This window comes from Dreissena polymorpha, chromosome 2 (genome assembly GCF_020536995.1).
Source record: "Dreissena polymorpha isolate Duluth1 chromosome 2, UMN_Dpol_1.0, whole genome shotgun sequence".
In the NCBI taxonomy this organism is placed as follows: Eukaryota; Metazoa; Mollusca; class Bivalvia; order Myida; family Dreissenidae; genus Dreissena; species Dreissena polymorpha.
In genome coordinates, this window is record NC_068356.1 from 15,407,477 (window position 1) to 15,424,861 (window position 17,385).

At 37.4% G+C, this 17,385-nt stretch overlaps 1 protein-coding gene and 1 long non-coding RNA gene across 3 annotated transcripts in view; one reads left to right on the forward strand and one right to left on the reverse strand.

Annotated features, from left to right (window-relative positions):
• LOC127865980 (von Willebrand factor A domain-containing protein 3A-like) overlaps window positions 1–17,385 on the forward strand; it is a 50,575-nt gene that overhangs the window by 21,017 nt on the left and 12,173 nt on the right. Inside the window, exons 12-25 of one of the 2 annotated variants that reach the window (XM_052406138.1) lie at window positions 163–294; window positions 613–751; window positions 1,052–1,155; window positions 1,937–2,112; window positions 2,750–2,869; window positions 3,521–3,595; window positions 4,075–4,169; window positions 6,890–7,135; window positions 7,527–7,645; window positions 7,991–8,098; window positions 10,956–11,055; window positions 13,340–13,566; window positions 15,669–15,787; window positions 17,160–17,189. In XM_052406138.1, coding sequence (XP_052262098.1) covers window positions 163–294; window positions 613–751; window positions 1,052–1,155; window positions 1,937–2,112; window positions 2,750–2,869; window positions 3,521–3,595; window positions 4,075–4,169; window positions 6,890–7,135; window positions 7,527–7,645; window positions 7,991–8,098; window positions 10,956–11,055; window positions 13,340–13,566; window positions 15,669–15,787; window positions 17,160–17,189 — 1,790 coding nt within the window. The remainder of the gene's footprint in view (window positions 1–162; window positions 295–612; window positions 752–1,051; window positions 1,156–1,936; window positions 2,113–2,749; window positions 2,870–3,520; window positions 3,596–4,074; window positions 4,170–6,889; window positions 7,136–7,526; window positions 7,646–7,990; window positions 8,099–10,955; window positions 11,056–13,339; window positions 13,567–15,668; window positions 15,788–17,159; window positions 17,190–17,385) is intronic. The other variant, XM_052406139.1, reaches the window with a different exon arrangement.
• LOC127865981 (uncharacterized) lies at window positions 1,779–2,956 on the reverse strand. The gene is made up of 2 exons (XR_008042837.1): window positions 2,793–2,956; window positions 1,779–2,100 (listed from the first exon to the last, which is right to left on the reverse strand). It is a non-coding gene; the product is annotated as an uncharacterized LOC127865981 (long non-coding RNA).

Here is a 17,385-nt window from a genome sequence, read left to right on the forward strand (position 1 = left end):
TATGACACTAATGAGCCAGCAAGATAGTTGTACTAAAAGACTCTATCTATTCCAACAAATGGATTGTAAATAAGCTATTTAAATTGTTTCAATAGTTAATAACAATATAAAAAACTTAATGAAATAACAAAATAAAACTCTTTCATTTTGTTAATGATCCAGGAGCAGATTTACACGGGCACAGATATCAGTGCGATTCTGAAGGAGATCCAGAAAGCTCAGGATGTCATCAACAAGATCAAGGACATGCGTCAGGGAATGATGGGAAGTGCCCTCATTAGCATCATGAATGAGGTATGCTTCTCCTTATTTGGTTAAATGAGCAAGGGGTGCTTTGGTCACTTTTGTTAGGATTATAAATGATAGCAAATGAGTGTGCATTGATTCCAATTGTTAGCATAATGAGTAATGGAAAAATTAGGTGTACTTTGGTCCCCTTTATTAGCTTCATAAATGTTTTCCATCACCATTCCCTCATTAGCATAATTAATGATGTATTTTTTGGTTCCCATCATAAGCAGTATGAGTGCATTGTTGGTTTCATTTTCTGCATCTGTGCCATGTTTTGTACCATTAATCTTTTGTTTACATCCATTTATATGGACTATGTAGATATCAACAGAAGTTCAGAAGTTGCCTCAGTCGAGATTCTTGCCCCGTCCACCAGGTCATGATAAGCCACTGAGGATTGAAGAACCCAAGTTCCAGCCCAAGTCCTCACTTGACTGGGTGAAACAACATGGTTTGAAAGGTACACAGATTGGCAGGCTTTCTTTCTATCATTTAACTGTAAATTTCATTTTTTTACTGTTAATACTTATTAATCAGGTTAAATGAACAACTTGACTGCTTAACACTTATGTATTAAGTTGGTGTTTAGAAAGGTATTCAGTTGAACAAACATTAACTGCCACTGTATCAGAGTGGTTATTGCATATTGTTATTGTTTATGTAGTCTGTACATGTTCAATGGATGTGATCTATATACTGGTTCTCCGTTTGTACATGTTTAATTGATGTGATCTGTATACAGGTTCCCGGTCTATTTCAGCCAAACAACTGGACCTGTATCAAGTGCTGGCACCAAACGCATACTCCTACAAAGAAGAGTTCATCCCCGTCATCAAGAAAGCAGTCCAGTCCCAGGTCCACGAGGTACTGACACCCTGCCATCTGGGCTGCTGCTGCTGATGATACTTTTTAATCATTTTTATTCGTGGGACATCAAATTTGGTTGATTGTATGGTTAGACCAATCCATGAATTTAACACAAACAAATTGAAAAATGGATTTCTTTCCAAAATCAAGAATTTACGTGACCGTAAAAAAAGTTATTTGAATTTTAAAACACAATTTTATGCCAATAAATATAAATGATTTTACAGTTTTGTTAAACAATGAAAATGTTTTTTATGCCCCTGAAGGAAGGCATATAGTGATTGGACTGTCAGTCTGTCTGTCCTTCTGTCACAATTTGCATTTAGGCTTCTCATTTAGGTTTCGAAAAATGCTCATAACTTCTATGTCCCTTCACATAGCAACTTGATATTTGGCATGCATTTGTATCTCATGGAGCTGCACATTTGGAGTGGTGAAAGGTCAAGGTCATTCTTCAAGGTCAAAGGTAAAAAAACATGTATCAAAGCGGCGCAGTAGGGGGCATTGTGTTTCTAACAAACACATCTCCTGTTTTTAGTTAGTTCAGAAATGACAAATGAAAAACTGTTGAAGATCTAACAATGTTAATACGTTGATTGTGGTCGTAATTTGATGGTGACTATATATATATATCTTTTATTCAAAAATACTTTTTTGTTTATGATGGTGATAAAGATCAAGGAGGTACTCATTGTGAATAAGATAATGTAGATGATAACATTCTGTTTAAAATACATGCATTTGGAGTATTGACAATCTGTTATCGTCACGTCAACAGAAGGCCATGGTGCAGTTCAAGTGGCATGATGGGACAGTGAAGAACGTACACGTGGACATGACGCAGCTGTTTGAGTACCAGAAGCACCTGGCAGCCACCGTGAGCGTGTATGAGAGTCGAATTGATTGGCTTGCCAGCGGCAGTAGACGCATCTTTGGCACCGTCTGTGAACGCAAGTGAGCAGCTAATTATAAGACACTGTTGAAAAATTGAAACTGACCTTTAAACAAACAACAGAATCCTCAATAGTTTATTTTGATGGTATTTTATCATAAATATTATTCTATTAATTGTTTTAAAGAAATTTTGTAAATGTTATATGTTTTCTCTTGAAGGTCATAATTGGCTTTCAGTATTGTTTGCTTTCACACTAATACACACAGAATGTCGTTCAAGGGATACAATTTTGTCATGTTGTGTTGTTTTTATAAATGTTATAACCCTTGTTAATGAGGGATTTTTTATTCTCACATTCATGTAATACGGTTAATAATAACAGGAAATAAAGAACAAACATTGCCCTGTTAAAGATTATTTGATTTATTGACTTAAGTTTTTGGAAAACAGGGCAAATGCATGTGCGTAAAGTGTTGTCCCAGGTAACCTGTGAAGTCTGCACAGGCTAATCAGGAACGACACTGTCCGCATACACTGGATTATTGTTTAGAAGAGACCCCCTTTGAACAAATATTCCATAGAAGTGGAAGAGTTACTTTCTCTTATGGGGCTGCACAGGCTCGTTTGAGATGACACTTAACACACATGCATTTAGCCCCGTTTTCCCATAACAAGGCTTAATTGTTGTGATTTCAGTGTTGTCATACTGGTGGACCTCTCAGTCTCTAACGTGAATTACCTCGTACATATCCAGCACTCCCTTCGACTTCTCATGGAACAGCAGATGGCTAACAAGGATTACTTCAACATAATTGCGTGAGTCAAACTGGCAATATACAGTTTCTTTTGTGTCGGGCACAATTCGCCAGTTCTTGGTTTGAACCGCTGTTCAAAATCTGGAGTCTTTTTACATGTTAACAACCCAAAAAACACATTTCAGATTTGCTGTTTCTGTGATTATTAAATGGCTGGAGATAAGCTTTGTTCCAAAGGTTTTCTACATTATTTACTGTCCATTTTCATCACAAATAAGTTTCTCATAATGTTCAACTCAAAAATGCAACTTTGCTATTAATGTCATTTATAAAAGTACAACATGCCTAAACAAATTTAGGTCGAACATTCAATTTACCACGCTAAGTGTTCATATTGAAATGTTCAATATGCTAAACCTGTCAAAATCTTAAGCACTCAAATCTGGCATGTATTGTTAATCAAACAATCACATAAGTACTCAATTGTGTTGTATTATTTGAGGTAAAAATGTATGAAATGCCCCCTAAAGATTTTTTTCACAAAAACAGTGTACTATAAAGAGGTCAATAAATGCATTTTAGTCATTATGCTATGCACTTAACCCATTTTTCAATCATATTGGAACGTTAACAACATCATAAAGATGTATTATCCATTGTAATAATAATGTTTTCATCAAATGTCTGTAAGTGGTTTCCTGTTTGATTTTAGATTTGGCAGTATAGCTGTTTCATGGAAACCAACCATGTGCAAACCAACAAAAGAAAACTTGCAGGAAGCCTGGAGGTAAGCAGTTGTACATGGAGATGTATTGGGGGGGGGGGGAGGTCAACATCTTTGTCATTAGGCTTGTCCCACAGCCTATGTCTGACAACAAAAAATATGTGAAGAATAATGCACCTATATATATTTGGCCAATGGGAGCAAGTTTATACTGCATTAATGTTCTGTTAGTATCGCAGAATCAAGATACTGTGTTAAGCACTCCAATTAAAAAGATTGTGGCAAAGTCATATATAGAAATTTCAGTGGGAAAGGTAAATTCTTCAAAAATAACCCCCAAACAAAAAGGTGAACCTTGTTCAGATATAACTGGGCTTAGTTCATATATGTAAATTGTATTCTTAGATTAGCCTGTGTAGTCTGCACAGGCTAATCTGGGATCACAATTTATGCACATGCATTAAGCCCAGTTTTCCAAGAACAAGATTCAGAAGTACTTCTGCTGAATCCTGCGTCAATTTTGTGCTGTTGTTGTGTTGAAGGTGGGTGCTGGACCTGCAGTGTGGTGGCAGCAGGAACTTCCTGGATGCTTTCAGAAAATGTGTGGAGAACGAGGAGGAACGCTCACACCACATCAGTGAGTAGTTCAAAGATGGGCTAAATATCAATTGCAATTCGAGAATAGCTCACTAATTTTATGTGTATGAGCTTAACTCCGGGAAAACTGGGTCATATCTTGGGATAACTGGGATATCTTCAAGGTCAAGGTCACACTTGGAGTTCAAAGGTCAAAATGCCCATAAATGAGCTTGTCCGGGCCAAAACTTTGTCATTAATTGTGAGACTTTAAAATCATTTGGCACATTTGTTCACCATCATTGGACGGTGTGTCATGCGAAAGAATAACATCGATATCTCCAAGGTCAAGGTCACACTTTGAGTTCAAAGGTCAAAAATGGCCATAAATGATCTTGTCCGGGCCATAACTATGTCATTCATTGTGAGATTTTAAAAATTACTCAGTACATTTGTTCACAATCATTGGATGGTGTCATGCGAAAGAATTACGTTGATATCTCCAAGTTAAAGGTCACACTTTGATTTCAAAGGTCAAAAATGGCCATTAATGATCTTGTCCAGGCCATAACTAGTTCATTCATTGTGAGATTTTAAAATTACTCAGTACATTTGTTCACAATCATTGGACGGTGTGTCATGCGAAAGAATTAAGTTGATATCTCCAAGGTCAAGGTCACACTTGGAGGTCAAAAGATTTCAAAGGTCAAAAATGGCCATAAATGAGCTTTTCCGGGCCATAACTATGTCATTCATTGTGAGATTTTAAAATGACTTTGTACATTTATTTTGTTCACAGTCATTGAGCGGCGTGTCATACGAAATAATTCAAGACTTCAAAGGTCAAAATGGCCATAAATGATAATGGCATAATAATTCTTTAAAATCGCCATAAATTAGCTTCTCTTGTTTTGTGAAGACAGCATGCAAAATATTCTGTGTCAATGCAGTATATGGGGGTATATGTCATGTCTGTGACAAAGATCTTGTTATTTGTCTTTATTAAGGATGCAACAGGTTAAAATACTAAAACAACTGTTCAACCTTAAAGAGAATAATAAAATCTGCATCTTATGTTAACTAAAAACAAAATGAACCAAAAAACACAGGGCTATTGTACCTAAAAAAATCGGCCACTTTTCAGTTTACAGTGATATGCGTCTTTAATTAGCAAAATATTGAGAGTAGGGTTGGTTTTCAAGTTGATTGTTAAAAAAATAATCAAAATATGTGTGTTTAGATCATGAAAATGATTAAACACAGGTGGTCGATTTTTTACGTACAGGCCGGAATTACGTACACAACCAGTATAGCTGACAACTTTATAAATAATTGTGATAAAAGGAGAAATTGCTCAAGATGATCAATTTCTCCTTTTATCACAATTATTTCTACCCTACCTGATCATTTCCTTCATATTCCATTACAAATTAATTGTCGTCTGCAACCTCTTTCAAATTGGGAAAGTCCAAAATTTGTCGTTTGGTAAAGGGTTAAGGCATTTTGATTCCTATGGGTCTTGTGAATCTGTTTCAAATCAAATGCGTAGATTTGATCTTCAGCATCTAAAAATATGTGAAATAGAAAGAACAACAATATCTTTTGGCGAGATAAATGTACCTACGTTATAAGCAAAGGACCTGTGCAACAATTCTCAGCCTTTTTAGTCTGTTTAGTTGACACAGTAGTAACTTTTTCCATAATATAAAAAAGCTCACCCTTCCAACTTTTAAGCGCCCAGTGGGATGAGGGATAGAAAGAGAAAGTCACATGCTTGAGTACATTTAAACCCATGAGCATTGCACGTTTTTTTCGCATAAAAAAGAGTGGAGCAATACAGGGCCATTATGGCCTTCTTGTTTTGTAACCTGTTGCATGCCTAGTGTTAAATATATGAGTCTTTGTCAGGTTTGGGTTTGAATTCCAAAATGTCAGGTTGGTCTCCCAAAGGTTGTAGAGAGCATGATCAAGTCACATTTAAAACAAGTTGTAGAGAGCATGATCAAGTCACATTTAAAACAAGTTGTAGAGAGCATGATCAAGTCACATTTAAAACAAGTTGTAGAGAGCATGATCAAGTCACATTTAAAACAAGTTGTAGAGAGCATGATCAAGTCACATTTAAAACAAGTTGTAGAGAGCATGATCAAGTCACATTTAAAACAAGTTGTAGAGAGCATGATCAAGTCACATTTAAAACAAGTTGTAGAGAGCATGATCAAGTCACATTTAAAACAATCAGTGATCATAAGATCAAACCTTTACATTAACATTTCTGTTGGCCCATCTCACTGCAGCTTTGATAACATTAACATTTCTGTTGGCCCATCTCACTGCAGCTTTGATAACATTAACATTTCTGTTGGTCCATCTCACTGCAGCTTTGATAACATTAACATTTCTGTTGGTCCATCTCACTGCAGCTTTGAGGGAAGGCTGTTACTAAATATCAGTTCAAAAATGGTTGGTGATCATAAAATCAAAATAAAACCTCATCTTAAACTATATATGATCCTGTCTTGTCAAACGGGTTTAATGCATTTGCATAAATTGTCATCCCAGATTCGCCTTTGCAGTCAAATCTGCGAAGACGCTTTCCGTCTTAACAGGATTTTTGCTAAGATAGACTTCCTTTTACTAAAAATACAATAAAAGTTTAAAGTGGATCATTTTGGTGTTTTCTTCTCTAGATGAAGAGGTATTGACCAAAATCACAATAATTAAAAAACATAACAAATTGTCAAACCTTACATAAAGCAATATATTGGTCTTTGTCTGCAGATGCGGAGGGTGTGTACCTGTTTACCAGCGGCGTACCCGACCAGGATGTGAACGTGTGCCAGGCATTCATAGAGGAGAGTACGGGCGGACGCAACATCAAGCTACACACAATACTCTTCAACGTGGACGACTATGACGCCAACGGGGCCATTCCTGGGCGGTACGCAAACATCACTAGCACAGCAGAGAGTCTGAGGAACCTGGCACACTGCAGTGGGGGCCGCTTTCACTGGATCAGGGAGACCGGTAGGCTATTTCAACCTTGATCTGTGTGAAAATTGAACCCTGTTTATGTTACCTTTGTTTTTCATATGTTTATATTCGAAATAAAATTTGTTCTAATAAGTTCTCAGACCACATTTAATCTGTGTAATACAGTATAAAAAAAGATAAAAACTGCATGCACAATGTATTACACAAACATCAGAAAATCTACACAGTATTGTTCGTTTTTACATGTCTCAGTTTAGTGACCCAGGATCTTTAAGCCCTTTTATAATAAAAACTTTTTAAACAAATTCCATTCTAATATTGCAACCACACTAATATGAACAAATATATAAACATGTCTAGAATTAAATGGACAATTGGTGTCATCTCAAAAGTTTCTTTATATTTGTGTGCCATTTTTTCCTAGGTATCATTGAAAGTGATGATATCCAAGTGATTACAACCGAAGTTGACAAATGTCTCAACTTTTCACGCAAGTGCCAGATGTTGATAGACAATGTGAAGAAAAAGTACAAAGAAAAATATGTAAGTTTTGAACCAAAAATGTGTCTTTCTTATGCATATCTGGTAAAGGGTGCACATTATTTTTCTTTCTTATTCACATATAATATTTTTAATCTAAAAAAAATGTTTATTTCTGTAAATGCTCCATGCATCATCAAAGGCTCCATGCATTAAAGACATATAACAGATTATCATAATAGAATATTAAAAAAGAAAGAGTTTTTATGCAAGTGCAATTATGAATAACATACAATAACAAATTAATTATCAACAGCAAAACGTGAAAATTTAAAGGATTCTATGAATATTTCACCACTTTTTATGTCATTGTGCTCCCTACATAGACTTGCACCCATCTTGTTCTAGCAACACTCGGAGGAATTTCTAGCTTTGCCTGCACCCAGTAGAAAACCTGCACTGGCCACACCTGCACAGTCAGCACTGCCCTCACCTGCAGGACAGCTTGCTATCAAGGTAACTATCAGTCACCTGTCTCAGTAATCCAGACACACAAAAAGGGTGGATGGGCTCTTGTGACAATCAATCAGTGTGGTATTGTTTTCGTAGACCAAATGTGAAAACTGGCCTTAGTGTATTTGTGTTAAGTGTCGTCCAAAGTAAGTATGTGTAGGTTTATCAGAAATTACTCTTTCTGCCTTGAATGGATTTTTGTTTAAAAGAGTCATCCTTCAAACAAGAAATCCCATAGAAGCAGAAGAGGTTGTCCCTGATGACACTTTACCCATATGTGTTAAGCCCAGTTTTCCCAGAATGCAGTCCAAAATAAAGAATCTCTTGACAGCTAGCTATTAAGTAGCGTTAGTACTTAGTGTATCATTAAAAAACCTGCATAAAATCGAGCTGTAATTGTTGCTTTAATTATTTGTGTGTCATGTAAACCTGGTTGTAAAATTTAACTACTCTGTCACTGTTTTCCCCTTGAAAATATTAAGCAATTAATGGAGGGGCTAGGGAGCGTTGGTTATGCTTCCCATGGTATAAGACAACTTAAATGTTTGGGACCTAAATGGTGCATTTTAGGGTAAACTTAAAGGTGTTTATACGGTGTTCGGTTTACTTTGTTGCAAAACAAAATGCAAACAATGAAGGCATGATCCATTTCTTTAATTGGCTGGGATGAAAGCTGGGATAAAAAAAAAGCGTGTAAAAGATTCTAAAAATATGCTTTTATTAATGATACAGTCTACTCTCGTTATCTCGACATCGGATATCTCGATTTTCTTGATATGTCTAAGTTAGCTCAATGTCCCAACTTTTTCCTTCTTTATCTATATTAACGCATGATTCATGCATGTTCAGATGAAAAACCCTCGTCTTGATTGGACGTCAATTGCAACATAACTTTAAATAGCAACATTACCGGATGTTTACTCGACAGTTAAGAAAATGATAACAGCATGTGTTCAAGCAATTCAGTAACACTTAAAAAGTCATTTTAAGCATTTGAATAGCAAATTTAATCATGCCTCGTAAAAACGTGTATATATCAGGTAATAGATAGGGTAGTGGAGAGTATTATGCCACACAGTGACGGCTTTAGTTAGACCACTTAGCAGGTATATAGATGTTAAAACAAGTTAATTTTTTGTCTCATTTTTTCTTTGAAAACGCCTTATCGGATATCTCGAACTCTCGGGATAAGCATTGGGCCTAGGGCTATCAAATTTGGTATGTAGAGACATCTTATAGTCCTCTATCAAATTTCTTCAAATTATGCCCCTGAGGTCAAATTTAACCCTGCCCCGGGGGTCACAAAATTGAACATATGCTTATATAAGGCCTATTTTGTGAAAACTTTCAAAATCTTCTTGTCCATAACCATTGGGCCTAGGGCTACCAAATTTAGTATGTAGTGACATCTAATAAACCTCTACCAATACGTTCAAATAATGCCTCTGGGGTCAACTTTGACCCTGGCCCGGGGGTCACAAAATTGAATAAACGCTTATAAAGCACCTATTTTGTGAAATCTTTAAAAATCTTCTTGTTGAAAATCATTCGGACTATGGCTACCAAATTTGGTATGCAGTAACATCTTATAGTCCTCTACCAAGTTTGTTCAAATTATGCCCTTTGGGTCAAATTTGACCCTGACCCGCGGGTCACAAAATTGAACATCATATATACGCTTATATCTTGCTTATTATATGCAAACTTTTAAAATATTCTTATCCTTAACTCTAGGACCTAGGGCTGCCACAGTTTGTATGTACATGTAGTAAGATATAGTAGTCCTCTACAAAGTTTGCTCAATTATGCCCCTGGGGTTAAATTTGACCCAGCCCAGGGGGTCACAAAAGTGTACATGTGCTTAAATAGGGCCTTATATTAAAGTATTTGCGCATGCAGAGAATATTTGTTTCAGCCTTTTTCAGCAGTGGAGCAATACAGGGCCATCATGGCCCTCTTGTTTATGAAACTGGGCTTAATGCATGTGCATAAAGTGTCATCCCATATTACCCTGTGCAGACCAGACAAGCTAAGCAGGGTTGACACTTTCTGCTTTTATGGAATTTTCCATTTTAAGTAAGTCTCCTCTAAGCCAAAATCCAATTTAGACGGAAAGTGTCATTCCTGATAAGCATGTTTGGACTGCAATTGATAATGTTGGACGACACTTTATGCACTTGCATTAAGCCCGGTTTTCCCAGAACTAGGCTGATTTTAAACCAGGTTTTTTAAACCAGGTTTTTAAACCAGGTTTTCCGAAGGAAAAAACTGGTTATTAGATTGGCGAATGCGGGCGGGCTGGCTGGCTGGCTGGTTAAACCAGGTTTTCCGAAGGAAAAAACTGGTTATTAGATTGGCGAATGCGGGCGGGCTGGCTGGCTGGCTGGCTGGCGGGTTGGCGGGCGGGCGGAACAAGCTTGTCCGGGCCATAACTATGTCGTTCATTGTCAGATTTTAAAATCATTTGGCACATTTGTTCACCATCATTGGACGGTGTGTCACGCGAAATAATTACGTCGATATCTCCAAGGTCAAGGTCACACTTTGAGTTCAAAGGTCAAAAATGGCCATAAATGAGCTTGTCCTGGCCATAACTATGTCATTCATTGTGAGATTTTAAAATCATTTGGCACATTTGTTCACCATCATGGGACGGTGTGTCGCACGAAAGAATCACGTCAATATCTCCAATGTCAAGGTCGCCACGACTAAAAATAGATTTTTTTTTAAAACAAACTTACAAAGGGGGTTAATTTTGTTTGTTCATTTCAAAAGTTCAGTTTGAGTTTTCTCCCTTTATCAGATTTTTTTTTCACAATGAAAACCTGGTTTTGTGACAATTTTGTCCCTTGTATTTCAGTACGAAGCTGAAGATGCAGAAAACCATGCAATGGAGGCACCTTATGTACGTCAACGACCCTCCAGTGCAAAAACACCGGGCGAGTCTATGCTGCCTATGAGTATGACCCTGTTCTGGAATGTTTTGTTTTAATTTGAGACTTCTTCTTAAAAAATTGGGCTTAATCAGTGTCCGACAAATTTCTTATTTTTCAGGTAGCCCACTGGGCTACCAATAAAAATATTTGGTAGCCCATAAAATTTTCCTACAAAATGATAAAAGGCAGGTTTTCATCTTTATTTTATTTCTTCATTTACATATACATAATATGTATACATACATATACATAATACAGCAAGTAGTCTGATGTACACAGTCAATATCGTAAATCAATGTTACAGTACAGGCACCGTGTACTTAAATGTAAATGTACCAAAGAAAATCATATACTGCATGTAGATATAACATGTATGTGCACATGTATGTGTACCTAAATTCGGACAGCACGTTAAATCGGAAACGTAAATATAGCGTTTAGATGATCAATACGATTGACTGAAATTGCCCTTTTTAACAACAAATACCGAGTTTCAAGAAATCAAGAGTATTAAATCATTTATTTACCTGTGTCCGACTTTAAGTACTGTCCGAATTTACGTATTGCATCCGTATGTAACGACACTTGTGCGCAGTCAGTATACAATACAATAATTGTTTCAATAATGAAGGAACTGATACAGCGTAGCGGTAACGATACAGCGTGTTTACACTATATTTTATTAAGAGGAAATGTCAATGCCAAATAATTCGCGAGATAACCCGGTACTTTAGTTGAAATTCACAACGATACTTTTAATGGAAATTAAATGATCTCCATGTTGTACCCGCTACGAAATTTTTATTCACAAATAAATACACTAACGCCAATCTTCGCGCGCTTTTTATCTGGACAAAGAAATTCATTTATTAAATGTAGAATTTTGTAACCTAAAATAGCTGTACACAACGCGTGCAAACCGTGGCAGGTGATTTACGCATGTTGCAATACAACGGTCCTGATTTGGAGCTTATTTCATCATATCTTTAAATAGATCCATATGCCGAAATTCATTTGACACTTTAGAAAATTTCAAACATTTTTGTTTATGACTCTTATCGTCTATATTACCCACCCATAATTTGGTTTTAAAAATATAAATCGGGCATATATGGTATTATTGATTTACAGTCGATTAATCCAATTATTAATTGACAATGCAAACTAATTAGCAGGTGTTAACCGCGTTCACACCGTTGTTATTAATTTTCATTTTCGGTTTCGTTACCGTTTTGAAGAATCCGCTATTGTTTTGATTTATTTAATGTTTTGCGTCCTTGGATATTTAACGACATCAAAAACGTTGTCGGTATTACTCATTGTTGCGGTTAACAAAGAATTCCATACTGCGAAATGAAGTCGCATCATGTGCGCCAACTATCCAACCGGCTCCCATTAATATTAACAGACGACAAATGTTGATTCTGATTGGATGATTAAAATACACTGTTACTGTTTACGACATTACCGCAAGTGATCGATGACTGATTAGATAATTGATTGCACTTTGTTATCGGATTATAAGCAATACACAGTGTACAAACACATGGTCAGCGAGTTTATTCTACATATGTCCGTCAATAAACCGGGCTACCGCTCTTATGGATTTATAGTAGCCCGGCGGGCGTCAGCTGGAAAATTTCAGTAGCCCGATGAAAAATTTCGGTAGCCCCCGGGCTCCGGGCAATGGATTTGTCGGACACTGGCTTAATGCATGTGCGTAAAGTGTTGTTCCATATGAGCCTTTGCAGGCTTATCAGGGACAACACTTTCTACTTTTATGGAATTTCTTGTGTAAAGGAAGACTTTTTAAAACAAAAATCAAGTTAAAGCAGAAAGAGTTATTCCTGATTAGCCTGAACACATACATCAAGCCCAGTTTCCTCAGCACATGACTTATTTATAGCATATCAACCACTAGATGAAGGCTCTGTATTTCCTCAAAGAGCTTCAGGGCTAACACTTTGTTGTTTATGTTACTATAGGTAGGCATTTAAGCCTCTTTAATAAAGGAATAATGAACCTTAAGAAATATTGTTTGGAGAGAAATTAAACCTATACCACTCATATACTCACTTTGACGAATGTGAACTCCCTTAGAAAATCAAAATAAAATTAAGACCTTTCTTACTAGTTTCAGGTTTTAAAGTATTCAAACCCTTAGATACTGATAAGCAGCAAACACATGACATATGCACACTCTAACTTGCCATTGTTTACATTTATGCCTATTTAAAAGAAGGCTAAAGTTACACATGACTGTGTATGTTACAGACTTTTTTAGTTATTAATAAATTGTTAATTCAAGGATCAAAAATCCGGCCAGCTTCCGCCAAGGAAACGAGAGACCCACTGGAGCGTGTACATAAGAAGCGTGTTGTGAAGTCCAGCTTCTTCCTGGACCACAACGGCAAGTCCCAGGGGGGCGATGGCACCGGGAGCGTGTTCAGGAAGTACCCTGCCCCTCGACCCATCCGTAAGAGCGTAGCACACCCCACCCTGCCTGACAATGAGGACCAGATGACCTCGAAAGATGTATGTCTGATCTCCGGTTATATACTGCATCAAAAGCACTGGGCTTAGAAAGACACTTTGGAGTCATTTTCCATTGAACCTGGTGTATTTTATAAGATTTATCAAATGTTGGGGATCAAACCCTGGATTTCCAGGTGGAAAAGTTGATACCATATTCATAACACCAGTGCCGCTTCAAAATGTATTAATTAAAAATGTTTTGTGTTTCTGGGCATATCGATAAGGGAGTTGCTGTATTCAGAATGTAAGACTTAATAAAAATAAAACATTAACTTGTGTAAGTTTCCTTTAAAGCAGAACCCTGCGTCTTTGTGTCTTTATACATTGATGCATATATTATGATATATACAAAATCTCTGACATGGGTATGTTCAGAATGTTTTCTCCATTTCTTTTCAACCTTTGGCGAAACTGTTATAAAAATGTGTGTGAATCAATATAATTCACACTTTGAGAAAATGGGTTCTAATGGATGTGCATAAAGTGTCGTCCCAGATGTAGCCCTTGCAGTCTAGATATAGCCCTTGCAGTCCAGATATAGCCCTTGCAGTCCAGATATAGCCCTTGAGGTCCAGATATAGCCCTTGATTCCAGATATTGCCCTTGCAGTCCAGATATAGCCCTTGCAGTCCAGATATAGCCCTTGAGTCCAGATATAGCCCTTGCAGTCCAGATATAGCCCTTTCAGTCCAGATATAGCCCTTGCAGTCCAGATATAGCCCTTGCAGTCCAGATATAGCCCTTGCAGTCCAGATATAGCCATTGCAGTCCAGATATAGCCCTTGGAGTCCAGATATAGCCCTTGCAGTCCATATATAGCCCTTGCATTCCAGATATAGCCCTTGCAGTCCAGATATAGCCCTTGCAGTCCAGATATAGCCCTTGCAGTCCAGATATAGCCCTTGCAGTCTAGATATAGCCCTTGCAGTCCAGATATAGCCCTTGCAGTCCAGATATAGCCCTTGCAGTCCAGATATAGCCCTTGCAGTCCAGATATAGCCCTTGCAGTCCAGATATAGCCCTTGCAGTCCAGATATAGCCCTTGCAGTCCAGATATAGCCCTTGCAGTCCAGATATAGCCCTTGCAGTCAAGATATAGCCCTTGCAGTCCAGATATAGCCCTTGCAGTCCAGATATAGCCCTTGCAGTCCAGATATAGCCCTTGCAGTTCAGATATAGCCCTTGAGTCCAGATATAGCCCTTGCAGTCCAGATATAGCCCTTGCAGTCCAGATATAGCCCTTGCAGTCCAGATATAGCCCTTGCAGTCCAGATATAGCCCTTGCAGTCCAGATATAGCCCTTGCAGTCCAGATATAGCCCTTGCAGTCCAGATATAGCCCTTGCAGTCCATATATAGCCCTTGCAGTCCAAATATAGCCCTTGCAGTCCAGATATAGCCCTTGCAGTCCAGATATAGCCCTTGCAGTTCAGATATAGCCCTTGAGTCCAGATATAGCCCTTGCAGTCCAGATATAGCCCTTGCAGTCCAGATATAGCCCTTGAGTCCATATAGCCCTTGCAGTCCAGATATAGCCCTTGCAGTCCAGATATAGCCCTTGCAGTCCAGATATAGCCCTTGCAGTCCAGATATAGCCCTTGCAGTCCAGATATAGCCCTTGCAGTCCACATTGTATGGAATTTATCTTTAAAGAAAGTCTCTTCTAACAGAAAATCCAGTTTAGGCAGAATGTGTTTACCTGGATCAGCATGTGTTGAATGCACAGTCTTATCTGGGACAACACTTTATATACATGCATAAAGCTGGGACAACACTTTATATACATGCATAAAGCTGGGACAATACTTTATACACATGCATAAAGCTGGGACAACACTTTATATACATGCATAAAGCTGGGACACTTTATATACCTGCATAAAGCTGGGACAACACTTTATATACATGCATAAAGCTGGGACAGCACTTTATATACATGCATAAAGCTGGGACAACACTTTATATACATGCATAAAGCTCTGTTGTCTCAGAGAGCTGATCATATCCATTGAACGAAGGACAGGACATAATATTCCTTGAAGTTATTGCATTCTAATTGCAAAGCACAATGGTAACTGATATCCTTGTTGTTTCTGTTGTCAGTGGTTACGGTTGTACAGCCTATCCAAGCTGAAGTTGGACCTTACCAAGCTAGTGTCTGGCCCTGACTGCAAACATGTGGAACAGAAAGTGAAGGCACTCAACAAACAGGTGTCCGCTAAGTAAGTTGTGATCTTCCATCTTTAAGTTATACAAAAAAGTGTCTGCTCAGTAAGGTACATTTGTCTGCTAAAAAAATTACGATCTTGAATATGCAAGTATTTGCTAATGCAAGTTTACATCTTTAACTTTCAAAAGGGTGCTGTAAGTTTTAATTGCCAACATGCATGTTAAATTTGCTTTTTAACATACACATTTCTGCTTAAGATGTTTCTACTGTATATCAAGGTTTTGTTTTAAGCATTAGTTCAAACCAACATAGCCAAAGCATGGAATTTAAGAGGTTTGATGTTGTTTACAATGTTTATTACCCATAATTAAACTGATGTTATTTCGTGCAGACAAAGTGAATGCTGGGAAAAAAACACATAAACATATTATTATATTATAACTCAGTAAAAAACACTGCTTTCTCTCAAACAATAACTAAACAAATATATCTAGTCTATTTCTGGTTTGGTTTGTTATTACTATCTTTTATTATTTTAGTGATAACTAGTATGTGGAATGCCAATTTTCAGCTGTGTGTTTGTTTACTTTACATTTAATGTGAGTTGTATTATTTTACTATTTCATGTGCATGGTTTCACTCATGAGTATTACAGTTGAAATTGCCTTGGTGTATTTTAATTCTTATGTCAATCTTATGTAAAGAATAGATATTTCAATACAGGATAAATTATTCTAGACATTTCTTATAACACTTTATCCACTTCATGGAAAAAAACAGGCTTAATGCATGTGCTTCAACTAACATTTCGAATTAGCCTTTGCAGTCCTCACAGACAAATCAGGGATGGCCCTTTCCACTTTAATAGTATTTTTCTTAAACATAAATCCAGTCTAGGCAGAAAGTGTCGTCCCTGTTATTTCAGTGCTGACTGCAGTCAGGGCAGAAAGTGTTGTCCCTGTTATTTCAGTGCTGACTGCAGTCAGGGCAGAAAGTGTCGTCCCTGTTATTTCAGTGCTGACTGCAGTCAGGGCAGAAAGTGTCGTCCCTGTTATTTCAGTGCTGACTGCAGTCAGGGCAGAAAGTGTCATCCCTGTTATTTCAGTGCTGACTGCAGTCAGGGCAGAAAGTGTCGTCCCTGTTATATCAGTGCTGACTGTTCAGGCTTCTCTGGGACCATTTTATGCACATGAATTGAGTCGCATTCTGAGAAAACTGTCATAAAAGTGGAAAGTGTTGTCCCTGATTAACCTGTGCAAACTGCACAGGCTAATCTGGGATGACACTTTACGCTCATGCATTATGCCCAGTTTTCTCAGAACACGACTGAATTAAGCTTGGTTTTCCCAGAGACCAGCCCATATGCATGTTCTGTTTCATCTGCATCATCAGCATGCTTTACCATACTTATCCTTTGCATTTAGTTCTTCACAATCTAATAAGCCTAAAGGGAGGTAAGTTTTACATTGTACAGAATGATATGTTATAGAGAATACTAGATTTGTGTGGAATTCAGATACACTTATTTAAGGGCCTGTCATACCAGACCCAGCCATTATGAAATATTATAAATATCTTGTTAAGCAAAAGAATGTGAAACCGTTGTGTTCACTTATTCACGAAGAAATGTTTAATGACTTGCGTGTTTTC